This window comes from Microtus oregoni, unplaced genomic scaffold, assembly GCF_018167655.1.
Source record: "Microtus oregoni isolate MIOR12 unplaced genomic scaffold, Mior012 000029F_ref0000214, whole genome shotgun sequence".
Taxonomy (NCBI): Eukaryota; Metazoa; Chordata; class Mammalia; order Rodentia; family Cricetidae; genus Microtus; species Microtus oregoni.
The window spans coordinates 5730841-5743465 of record NW_024543088.1 but is presented as its reverse complement, the minus strand read 5'-3'; the positions used below and the strand labels follow the sequence as shown (position 1 = coordinate 5743465).

Here is a 12625-nt window from a genome sequence, read left to right as displayed (position 1 = left end):
TGAGATAACCCAGACCCAAAAAAAGATGAATATGGTATGTACTCACTCATAAACAAAGGACATTGAGCCTATAATTCATGATCCTAGAGAAGCTAAATAAGAAGGTGAACCCAAAGAAAAACATATATTTATCCTCCTGAATATTGGAAGTAAACAAGATCGCTGGGCAGAAGTTGGGAGCACAGGGGTGGAGGCGGGTTGGGGGAAAAAGAGATGGGGAGAGAGAAGGGAGAGGGGGAGGATTGGAGAGAGCTTAGGGGAATGGGATGGTTGATATGGAGGAAGGGTAGATATGGGAGCAGGGAAGAAGATATCTTAATTAAGGGAGCCATTGTAGGGTTGGCAAGAGACTTGGCTCTAGAGGGGTTCCCAGGTGTCCAAGGGGATTTCCCCAGCTAGGTCCTTGGGCAGCAGTGGAGAGGGTGCCTAAACTGGCCTTCTCCCATAGCAACACTGATGAATATCTTGCACATCACCATAGAACCTTCATCTGGTGATGGATGGAGATAGAGACAGAGACCCACAGTGGAGCGCCGGACTTAGCTCCCAAGGTCTAGTTGAGCAGAAGGAGGAAGAATATGAGAAAGGAAGTCAGGACCATGAGGGGTGTGTCCACCCACGGATATGGTGGGACTGATCTAATGGGAGCTCATCAAGGCCAGCTGGACCGGGACTGAACAAGAATGTGATCAAACCGGACTCTCTGAATGTGGCTGACAATGAGGGCTGACTGAGAAGCCAATGATAATGACAACAGGTTTTGATTCTACTGCATGTATTGGCTTTTTGGAAGCCTAGTATGTTTGGATACATATCTTCCTAGACCTGGATGGAAGTGGGAGGGCTTTGGACTTCCTACAGGGCAGGACACCCTGACTTCTTTTAGGACTGTAGAGGGAGGTAAGGGGGGGTGAGGGGAGTGGGAGGGAAATGGGAGGAGGTGGAAATGTTTAATTAATTAATTAATTAATTAAAATTCTTAACCTCTGGCAAAGGACTGGAGTTCAGTTCCCAGGACCTGCCTCTGAAAGCTCACAATTTTCTAAAACTCCATGTCTAGGGAATCAGATGCTCTCTCCTGGACACCATAGCCACACAAAATACACACATGGCACCCATCCAGAGACACAAATACACATACACAAACATATATGTAGGCAAAACACGTACACACATAAACTTAAACAACTTAAAAATTCATTAAAATGTGTTGTAAATGCCTAGATCCTTTGTTATGCTAAGTTCAACTTTGCATCTACTGACAACTCAAGAGTACAATAAAGACTCAGTTCAAAGTCAACCAAAACTCCCAGACACAAATATATATAAATTAAAAATAAAAATAAATCCTAAAGACAGAATATGCTACATGTCTTGAAACTGCCCACTGATGATGAGGAGGAACATAGCATAAACCTTGGGACATCCTGACTGAACCAATCTTTTCCTTCTCTGGCTGTCACATAGATGTCAAAGTGATAACGGTCCCAGGGTGACTGAGTGACTTCTCCATATTTCTCTCTAGCGAAACAGGAGCCTTGTTTGATTATCTCCTTATCTCTTCTGTGTTGGTATGCCCTGACCTGACTTTCCTGAAATGTTTTCTTACTTTCAGTTCTGTCTGACGCAGAAATTATGGCCCAGTCAATTATTTTAATTTTGGGTGGATACGAAACCACCAGCAGCACCCTTGCCTTTGCCCTGTATTTACTGGCCACTCACCCTGATATCCAGAAGAAACTGCAGGAGGAGATCGATGTGGCTCTGCCCAATAAGGTGAATGGACTCTGCTTGGAATAGAAGAGAAAAAGACATACCTTCTTTTCACAAAAAATGCTGTGTGTGTGTGTGTGTGTGTGTGTGTGTGTGTGTGTGTGTGTGTGTGTAAAGTGTGTATGCATAGATCATAGACCTGTACTGGATATTTTTTCTAAATCACTCTCCACCATGGTTTTTGACACAGGTATTCTCACCGAATCTGGAGATCATCAAATTGGTTAGGCAGTCTGGATAAGGATCACCAGGCATGCCCTGTCTCTGTCCCTTCCCCCACCCTGCTGGGATTATAGATGTTAGCCACTATGTCTGGCTTTATGAATGATATGTATCTGAACTCAGGATTGCATACTAGACAATTCAAAAATTGAGATATCTTTAAAGCCCAAGTGATAGTTATTCTAACCATTCTGTAAGAGACTGGATAGCTAGCTCAATGGTTAAGAGCGTTGGCTGCTCTTTCAGAAAATCCATCCAGGTTTGATTCCCAGTACCCAAATGGCAACCCTCAACTGTATATAATGTCAGTCACAAGGGATCTGATGCCCTCTCCTGACTTCTGTGGACATTGTGCTTATGTGGCTCACATACACATATGTAGGTAAACAGCTACACTCATAAAATAAAACAATTTTCAAATCTTTTAAAATGTATTATAAGTGCTATGACCTTTGCAGTGCTCAGTTCAACTTTGGACTACTGAGAACTCAACAGTACAATACAGATCAATTGAAAGGTAATCTAAAATCTCAGAACAAACCTTATTCTTTCTTCCCAGGCACCTCCCAGCTATGATAAAGTGATGGAGATGGAGTACCTAGACATGGTGCTGAGTGAAACCCTCAGATTATACGCAGTTGCTGACAGACTTGAGAGAGTCTGTAAACAAGATATGGAAATGGGTGGTGTGTTTATTCCCAAGGGGTCAATAGTGATAATACCAATTTTTTCTCTTCACCATGACCCACAGTACTGGCCGGAGCCTGAAGAATTCCGCCCTGAAAGGTACTAGAATTCCAGTAGTTGGAACCCACTATGAACTGTGCTGGGCTGTATATACTATAGTGTCTCTTATGAAAAGATGATCTAAATGTGATTTAGTATCCATTTGCATTCTGTGAAGAGAATGACAGAGAAAGGGGGAAAAGGTAAGGGGAAGAGAGATAGGAGGAAAAATAAGAATTTAAATACAATGTTTTAATCCTCTTTCATCAAGTAACAAATGACCAACTTAAGTGTGAGGCAGGAACCCGCTTTCCTTCAGTCTAACTGACACATGCTTTTGATAGACGGAACCCAGCATTATATTGAAGAGACTTTTAAGACATGTATTCCACCATTTGCTTTTATTCTTTGACAATAGCATGTATGTAAAGAGTATTTTGGTTATTTTTTATTCTTTGACAATTGCATGTATGTATAAGGTATTTTTGTCATTTTTGCCTCCTACCACTTCTCCCTTGCACACTTGTTGAAGCCCTGCTTGTCCCCATCAAGTCTTCCTCCTCTATTCATGTCGTCCTGTTGTCTTGTGACTCATGATTTTAATTGTGGTTGCTTGCATAAGTGCAGGTCTAGGAGTTATTTACTGCAGAATGGACAACTCACCAGAGCTACACCATTAAAAAGAATATCCCCCCACTCCAGGAACCATTGCTTGTCAATAGTTTCTCACAGAGGTGATGTTTCACAAACTCCCTCCCCAATCCTTGATGGAGTGTATCAACATGGTCTAGCCTTGTGTAGGCAACCACAGTTGCTGTGAATTCATAAGTACAATGGCTGTGTCAGGTCCAGAAGATAGTGTTTCACAGCATCTCTTTCATTCCCTGGATCTTATGTCATTCTGCCCCCTCTTCTGAGATGTTCCATGAGCCTTGCAGGGGATGATACAGATGTCCCATTAAGCACTGAGCACTCCACCATCACTCATTCTCGGCATTTTGAGCAGTTATGAGTCTCTGTGTTAACTGTCTCCCACTGCAATCAGAAGCTTCTCTGACCAAGACTAATAGCAGCACTATTTTTTGTGTATAAACATGAATATTCAGAAGACAGTTTGATACCATGTCCACTTAGCAAAACAACAGTAGTACATTCGACCCTAGTGCATATAACCTCCAGATTTACAGTATCGGGCATTAAATACCACTGTAAATTGGAACTCTGATCCAATCAGACAGGGGTTCATTATCCCTACCACATAACACTAGTGGGCACATAGGATACATTTTCTGTCTAAAGCATTTGTCTTATCTCAGATATGGAAACTTTTTTAGATCAAGGGGGACAAAAAGGACTTTTAGTGTACAATTCTCAGAGTCAAATACCAGGAATCAGTTCAGTGAACCTTTACTATTCGCCCTGTATGTCTGGTTAGATGTCTGAAGGTAAATTCATGGATGTAGATCTTATGCTTCTATCCTTTTCTAACTTATCATTACTGTGTGTCTCCAGGTTCAGCAAGGAGAACAAGGGCAGCATCAATCCTTATGTGTACATGCCCTTTGGGTATGGACCCAGGAACTGCATTGGCATGAGGTTTGCTCTCATGAACATAAAATTTGCTCTCACTAAACTCCTGCAGAAATTCTCCTTCCAGCCTTGTAAGGAAACACAGGTGAGGGGGAAAACTATCTCTGTAAATAATGTTTTATGGGAGACATTTTTCAACTGAAGGTTCTGTGTATAAAATTGAATCTGCTTGTTTGAGGTTTGCTAACTTGTTTTATGGCCTAATGAGTTATTTGTATCCAGGGAAGAACTGAGGGGCCTCTGGTGCTGAATCAATATAGAGTACAACTGTAGCATTATGAAGAGTTAGTGCAGGCCTGTATGACAGGGTTATGTGCATTCTCTTTGTAGTTCCAGTCATGTCCACGGAAAATTGTTATGCCATGTGCTATAAAGCAGTTCAGTGATCATGGCTTCCTGTTTGTTGGGTGGTGCACTATTCTTCCAGAACTCACAGGAGCGCTCCTCTGACAGTCCTATCAACTACTGGCTGTATATTAGAATCACTGAGGGACTTTACAACTCATATATATTTCTCAAATGGCAAAGTGCTTACCTGGCATGCACAAAGACCTGGTTCCCATCCCCAGAAATGCATGAAGCAGCTATGAGGAAGTATACCTGCAATCCCTGTACTATTAAGGACAAGGCAAGATGATCAGAAATTCAAGTAATCCTTGGCTGCATAGTGAATTTGAAGCCAGCAGGAGCTACAGAATACCCCATATCAGAAGCAAAAACAGAAATTCATGATTCCTGGAGATCATGTCTGAAATCCTAAAATAATTTACCAGAGCATGGCTTTAAAAGCCCATCTCTGGCTTTCAATGTGATGCTAAATTGAGAATCATTATTGTAAAACATAAATGTTAGGGCTCAAGTGATGGCTCAGTGGTTAAGAGTACTAGCTGCTCTTACAAAGTACCTGAGTTCATTTCCCAGTACACAAAAGTTGGCTAACAACCATTTGTAAATCCACTTCCAGGGCTGCTTGTGTTCTTTTCTGGCTTCCATTGAGACTGCACATATGTGGTATACAAACACATGTGCAGGTAAAACATTCCTACACATACAATAAAAAATAAATCTTAACAAAGTTGCTGGTTATGGATGATTTTCAACCTTATGAGACATTTGCTGGTTCTGCCTCACTTCTCAGGACCTCTGCACCAGAAACAAATATCTGTCATGTTTCCATAAGCAATGTATTCTTTTTTCCTCCATATTCTTCTCTCATATTCAAGTTCTTGTTATTTTTGCAAATGAATCTTCTTCTTGGATGTATTTCCTCATGTGCTTTATATTCTACTTTTGGGTTCTGCAGGCTGTATTTATCACCTGTGCTAATACTTTGTCATTAAAGCCTCCAGTTTGGTTGTGCTTTTTCTCTCAGTATTGAAGGATATTCTGTATCTTTCCTATACCACCTCATATCATTCCTTCCACCAACTCCAATGATCCTTTGTGGAGAATTTGTGCATTGAAAGCCTTTGGTAAATGTTTTGAAGTAGAGCTTACAATTTTAATATTCTTTCATAAAAACATCAAAACTAATTTTAAAATAACAGATAACACTTGTGTATAAATTTTATGTACATCTCTTTTTTATGCCTCATGGAAAACAAATGTATACTACTTAATATTTTAAAAGAATATGATAGGACATATGATAGATTTGTGAGTTTAAAATGTGCCTTCTCTTTGTCAATTAGTTTTATTGAATGAAGAGAGGGATGGAAATATTTGTTCTGTGATTTGTGGTTTAAGGAAGTTATGTAGATTTGTCAACCCACAACCTCACTTATTTTACTACTTTCTCCCTAAAGCATTTAAATCATAAGCATGTACAGAGATATATACAGACAAAGCAAAGTTCAAGTTTTGAGAGCCAATGGAACATCTTTCAAAGGCAGATGCTCTAGCAAGCTCCAATCATCTTAAATTTGACTCATCTCTATCTCCATGACAACTTTGTTATCCTCCCTTCTCTTGTGAACAAAAGATTATTCCACTGTTCCCCTCTATCTCTGAATAGCATAGGACTAAAGCACCACTGAAAACACAGAACTCAAAACACTTTATTTAGCCCATCTTTCAAAGTCATAATAGATGCTAGGAAAGCAAGCAAATATCTGTCCTCCTAAAGACTTATCTGAATGGTCACAACTGTACTAGTGACATTTGATCTAGGCTGTGAGGACTGTTCATAGAGTGGAAATGGATCCTCTCATGGTTAACTTGCAAATGTCAACAAACAAAAAATAACTTTTCAGGACTTACAAAAAAACAATATGACATAGTAACTAAGAATCAGGCTCAAATATGTAAAATTGGCCAGGCTTAGTGGTTCATGTATTTAATACCAGCACTCACGGGCAGAACTCATCTCTGTGACTTCAAGGCCTGCCTGGTCTACATAATGAGATGTAGGGCAGACTCAGGTACAGAGTGACACCCTGTTTTGAAAAAAATAAAACAAAACAAAAATTAAAGTTTAAAAATTTTAACAGTTTTACTCTAAAGTAGTATAGAACTGAAATAACATAAATAAGCATGGCTTCATCTCAATCCCTGTCTACCATAGAGTCTCAATAAATATATTGCCTTATGCATATTTGGAAGCATGTTTTTCATCATCTAATGGACACAGCTTGGAGATAAGGAAGTCCAAGCATATGACCTCAAATGCAGCTTAGATGTACCTTCAAAACATCATTCTGAATGGTTTTTACTTTTCAATATGGGTTGTTGTTGGCTCACTCATTGATTCTCAATTTTTTTTTCTTCCATGGTTGCAGATTCCCTTGAAATTACACAGAAAACCACTTCTTAAACCAGAAAAACCCATTGTTCTAAAGGTTGTTCCACGGGATGTGCTCATAACTGGAGCATGACTTTCCCTCAAGGACTCTGTAGTGTTCCTCTTCAGGTGGTGTCCAAGAACATTGGAATCTTTAATTTACTTCATGAATAAAACACAGATGAAGATGAGGATTAATCAACCTGACTTGGTGCATGGTTAAGGATTCAGTACATCCATTGAGCTTTCTCATTGTCAAAATAAAGGAGAATGTCACAAAACAATCCCACACCAGTTTGGAATTATGATTAATAGAAGGGTTATTTATTTAAAGGGGAAAACTCACAGATTACCATCCTGGACAACAGCCCTCTGCATGACCAGGAAAAGAGTCTGGTAGTCAGAAGCAGAGTCTGAAGCAAGAGAGGGAGCACATGGCTACCACTGCTTTTGCAAGCCAAAGAGACCACGCCCAAGTAGGCTGGTATCTTAAAGGCTATTGGCTAAAGGAGCAGAAGGAGCTCCTGCAGCACCTCCCTCTTTTGTTTAAGTAAGAGAGTTCCAAACCTACTACAAAATTATATACAATAAGAGCAAATATCCTATTCTAACTAGCTTAAGGCTTGTATAATAAATAACTTGGACAAGTCATGAGAGGAGGGTAATTACATTTATCTAGTCTTCTACCCCATCAAAGATCTGAGAAGGGAAACAATGTTATTTGAGTAATTAGGAAGTGCAATCAAACAACTTCCAAAACATGCAACGAATCACAGAGACAACTGGCTACCTGGGCAATCACCCAAAGTCACATTTGCAGCGTTGAGGCAAACAACTTTAGCTAAGGCCTAGAATAACTGACAGATTATTTCTAAAGGCAAGAAAATTTTCAAAACCATATTGCCCTGTCTTAGCAAGATTTGACAGTTCTGCTTATGTATTTCCAGATACTATGTATTTTGTCAGTAGTTGAAGTATGGGCAGTTCCTTGCCCAGAGGCTGATTTTGCCATGAAGAAGACAAGCTCCAAGTGGAGTGTCTTCGGTGCTCAACAGTCTCTCGGGAATAGATCGGTGTTGCCAGGAGCAATTGTGTCTCACTACCACATAACTCTAAGTTAGATTAAATGCCATTTTCTACAGCTCTTTGAAGAAGTTGAAGATTATCTATTTATATGGAATATAATATTTATGTATCTAAAAAGACCCAAATAGTATAACTATAAATATGACAAACATAGATGACTATTGCTCTATAATTCTTAATACCTATCTAACTTAAAGATTAAGACAGTAAACAACTATGCAATAAATGAGGACAATGACTCTAATTGTAAACAATGTACAAGTATCTTGACCAGAGTTAGAAATGTACACTTCAATATGGTATATATATATATATAAATGTTTTAAACAGAGGTAGAAGCATGCATGCATACAATATTCAATATAATTTAACTTTGTATTCATATACAAGAATCTATGCCAATGTTATTGTCTATAAATAATAACTCACAAATACCAATCTATTATCCCATTATCCAATTTTCCCTCTTTTTTTTTCAAAAAGATCCCTGAGCTTATAAAATTCCTCCCCCAACTCTCAACCATATATCAATTATAATCAACCCCTAAATGATGTCCCTAAACCTGAGGACAAACTTTGCTGGGAGAGGAGACATTGTCCTCTAAAATTACTTCCAGCAGCAGGAGCTGGAGAAATGGCTCAGTGGTTAAGAGCACTGCCTGTTCTTCCAAATGTCCTGAGTTCAATTCCCATCAACCACATGGTGGCTCACAACCATCTGTAAGGACATCTGGTGCCTTCTTCTGGCCTGCAGGCACACATGCAGACAGAATACTGACAATACTGTATACATAATAAATAAATAAATCTTAAAAAATTTACTTCCAGCTGTCATGGGGGCAACGTTCTTTCTAGGGGATCCTGTGAAAGTAAAATGATGGTTAAATTTCAAGAATAATGTCTGGTAAGACTGCAAATAGTCTTTGAGTATTTTGTGGAGGTCTGGCCAGAATGTTGTAAAAGATGTATACCATTTCAGCTAACCAAGTAGGAACTGTCTTGTGCAGCTGGTACCCAAAACCAGTGCTTTGTTGTAGCAGCACCATCAGTATCATGCATCATATCTACCAGGTGGAGTTGTTGTTATGGGTCCCCATTTCTTCCTGGAAACTTCAAAGATTACTGCAGGAAAATTCATTGTTCATTGTGGAAAACTTAAACATTAATTATATAGACCTAAACAGACATATATATTCAATGAAAGGCATGATAGATATGAAGAAAAGCAAAGATGTTTTCTAAATTCTTTTTGCCTTCTGTCCCATATCATGGCTCTTGATATGAGACAGAAACTCTCGGTTTTTCTCTTAACAACAGGCTTGGAATTAAAGAGGGACTGAGCCAGATTTCCAACTCCAAAACCAGCTCTATATACTTATGAATATAAGTAAAAAAGATTGTGTGGTATACATGTAAAATGCTTAATATTTAAGAAAAAACACTTCATTTTCCTAGAGACAGAAGCTGGACCATTATTTGTTTTAATTTGTGCAGGTATACCCATGATGGCCATATTTTAATTTTCCAAATTCTGCAAAGTGGAAAACATCCATCTGCCAAATTTCATTTCTTTGAGTACCCTTTGGGTTAGTCCCTGCATGTAGTGGTGTTTGGTTATATAAAGAGCAAGTAGGGAATCTCTTTATAATCTCCTTAGCTTGTTGCCATGTAATACAAAACTCTTTCTTTAAAACTTTGCTAATGATGTGATTTTTTTATGAAATTCTGAGGCCTGCAACATGCTTCCAATCAACAATCAATTTCTGCATTACCTTGTGCTAGAGGACCTGGCATACCCATATGGGATCGAATGTGTGTTGTGTACATCGGACGAAGCCTATTTCTGATTATGTCTTGTACCTGAATAAACAATTAAGTCAATTCTGTATTATCTTGTATAAATTCAGTGGTTTCAATATGCAAGATAACTCTTTCTTCATATTGTGAATCAGTAACTATATTAAGAGGTTCTTTAAAATTAACTCTTTTATTTCACCAGTATTGAAAGGCACTATAGTTTCTGCTGGATCTATACCTGCTAGTTGATTAAACTTCAGTTTACCTTTTATAATTAATTCAGAGACATTTTCCACATAAGGTTTTAATTTTTTACTTGGTTTGTGTGGTAAAAAGGTCCATCTAAAATATCTTCCCTCTGCATTAAAATTCCTGTAGGAGAAATTCTGGAAGGCAATATGACTAGAATACAACTAAGATTTGGATTCACCCTATCCACATGTGCCTCCTGTAATTTTTCCTCAATCATTGTCAATTCTTTTTCTGTTTCAGCTGTTAATTCTCTGGGACAATTCAAATCTTTATCACCATCTAAGGTTTTGTTTAAATGAATTATTAAATCAGGTGTTATCCCAACAGATGGTCATAGACTGGAAATGTCTCCTAACAATCTTTGAAAGTCATTAAGAGTCTGTAATCAGTCTCTCCTAATTTGTGCCTTTTGTGTTCTAATTTTCTATAAACCTATTCTGTAACCTAGGTAATTAACAGAATCTCCTCTTTGAATCTTTTCAAGAGCAATTTGTAATCCTCATTTAGGCAAAACTATATTTATTTCCTCAAACATTCTTTCTAAAGTATCTATGCTTGAATCCGATAGCAAAATGTCATCCATGTAATGGTAAATTATAGACTTAGGGAATTGCCTAAGTATTATTTCCAACAGCTGACTCACAAAGTATTGACACAGGGTTGGGCTATTGAGCATCCCCTATGGGAGGATAGTCCACTGGTATCTCCTAGTAGGCTGAGCGTTATTGTAAGTAGGCACTGTGAAGGCAAATTTTTCTCTATCCTTTTCTTGTAAAGATATAGTGAAGAAGCAATCCTTTAAATCAATAAATATAAGAGACCATCCTTTTGGTAGCAGAGAAGGCAGAGGAATTCTAGACTGTAGAGGGACAATAGGTTGAGTTATCTTGTTGACAGCCCTTAGATCTGTCACCATTCCCCATTTACCATATTTCTTTTTACAACAAACACAGGAGAATTCTGAGGCCTAGTTGACTCCTCAATATGTTGAGCATCTAATTGCTCCTGTACCAATTGTTCTAAAGCCTACAATTTATCTTCAGCTAGAGGCCATTGCTTTACCCATATTGGCTTCTCAGTTAGCCATTTTAAAGGTAGGGTTGTTGGCACCTCTGAAGGTTTGTTAGTTGCTTTTTGTTCTTGTACAGCCTGGATGGCTGGTGACCTTTGTGCATAGTACCTTATTACATCCTTTCCAGAATTATGAGTTCCTGGTACTGCAGGAATGTTAATCTGGGTATTCCATTGCTATAAGCAGATCATGGCCCCATAAATTTATTGCGATATCAGCTACATATGGCCTTAGCTTTCCTCTTTGATCTTCTGGCCCAATACAGTCAACCCACATCGTGCTTTGTTTAATTTGAGATATGGTTCCAATTCCTAGTAATTGAACATCTGTCTCTTGAAGAGGCCAATTTGGATGCCAAGATTCTGAAGTGATGATGCTCACATCTGCTCTTGTGTCTATCAAGCCAACAATCACAATTTTATTTATACGTACTCTCAGCTTTGGTCTCTGGTCATTTATAGAGGTTTGTCAAAATTTATGTTTCTTATTTTTTTATTTGAAATTCTGACTTATCCTCCAAAACTGAGCCATCATTTAGAACCTTATGGTCTTGCACAGAAGGTTCTAGAGTTTTTCATTTTCCTGGTGTGACATGTCCTCCACAATTACTGGGAATGACTGGGCCATTTTTAGCTTGGGGGCCTAAGAGAGGACCATCAGGGTGTTTCCTGATGATATCAGGTTGCCTTGTCTGTCTGTTGTTGATTTGCATTCATTGGTCCAATGTCATCCTTAACCACACCTCCTACATACACCTGAAGGATGAGCTTTCCTATTCTTGCTATTCCCAGGGGAGGTATTATTCCTAGAAATTTCTTGCCTGCAATCCCTTTTCAGATTTCCTAATTTACCACAGTTAAAACATTTGGCAGTTTGATGTTCCCTCATTGTTTTGGAAATTGCTTCCCCTACCCAAGAGTCATCATCATAGTTAAATGTCTGAAAATTCATGGTATGCTAATCCATTCATGCATAGGTACTGTTCTAGACCTTAAAGGCCCAATTATCTTTTTGCATTCTAAGTTTGCATTTTCAAAAACCATCTATTCAAGAACTATTGATCTATCTTGTGGATCTGTTACTTCTATGTTCCAAGCCTTAATTAATCTTTGCAAAAAGTCAGTATAGGGTTCTCCCTGTCCCTGTCTAACCCTGGTATATGACTCGATTCTTTCCCTTAGTTCTTGTATTCTATCCCAAGAATTCAATGCTACTTTGTCGCATAGGGACTATAATACTTCTTCGTCGTAAAGAACTTGGACCTATGGATCAGCATAAGCTCCTACACCAAGAATTTGATCCTGGGAAACCTCCACACTCTTTTCTCT

General features: G+C 38.6%; 2 protein-coding genes across 2 annotated transcripts in view; both read left to right on the top strand.

Moving 5' to 3' along the window:
- The window catches only part of LOC121464907 (cytochrome P450 3A11-like), a 160801-nt gene extending 153648 nt beyond the window's left edge, over positions 1 to 7153 (top strand). The window contains exon 14 of the transcript XR_005976583.1: positions 7089 to 7153. The gene's annotated coding sequence lies outside the window, so the exon portion shown is untranslated. The remainder of the gene's footprint in view (positions 1 to 7088) is intronic.
- The window catches only part of LOC121464910 (cytochrome P450 3A11-like), a 36678-nt gene extending 29304 nt beyond the window's left edge, over positions 1 to 7374 (top strand). The window contains exons 10-13 of the mRNA XM_041678015.1: positions 1616 to 1776; positions 2555 to 2781; positions 4234 to 4396; positions 7089 to 7374. Coding sequence (XP_041533949.1) covers positions 1616 to 1776; positions 2555 to 2781; positions 4234 to 4396; positions 7089 to 7184 — 647 coding nt within the window. The 3' untranslated portion in view covers positions 7185 to 7374. The remainder of the gene's footprint in view (positions 1 to 1615; positions 1777 to 2554; positions 2782 to 4233; positions 4397 to 7088) is intronic.
- Positions 7375 to 12625: the final 5251 nt, after the last annotated feature.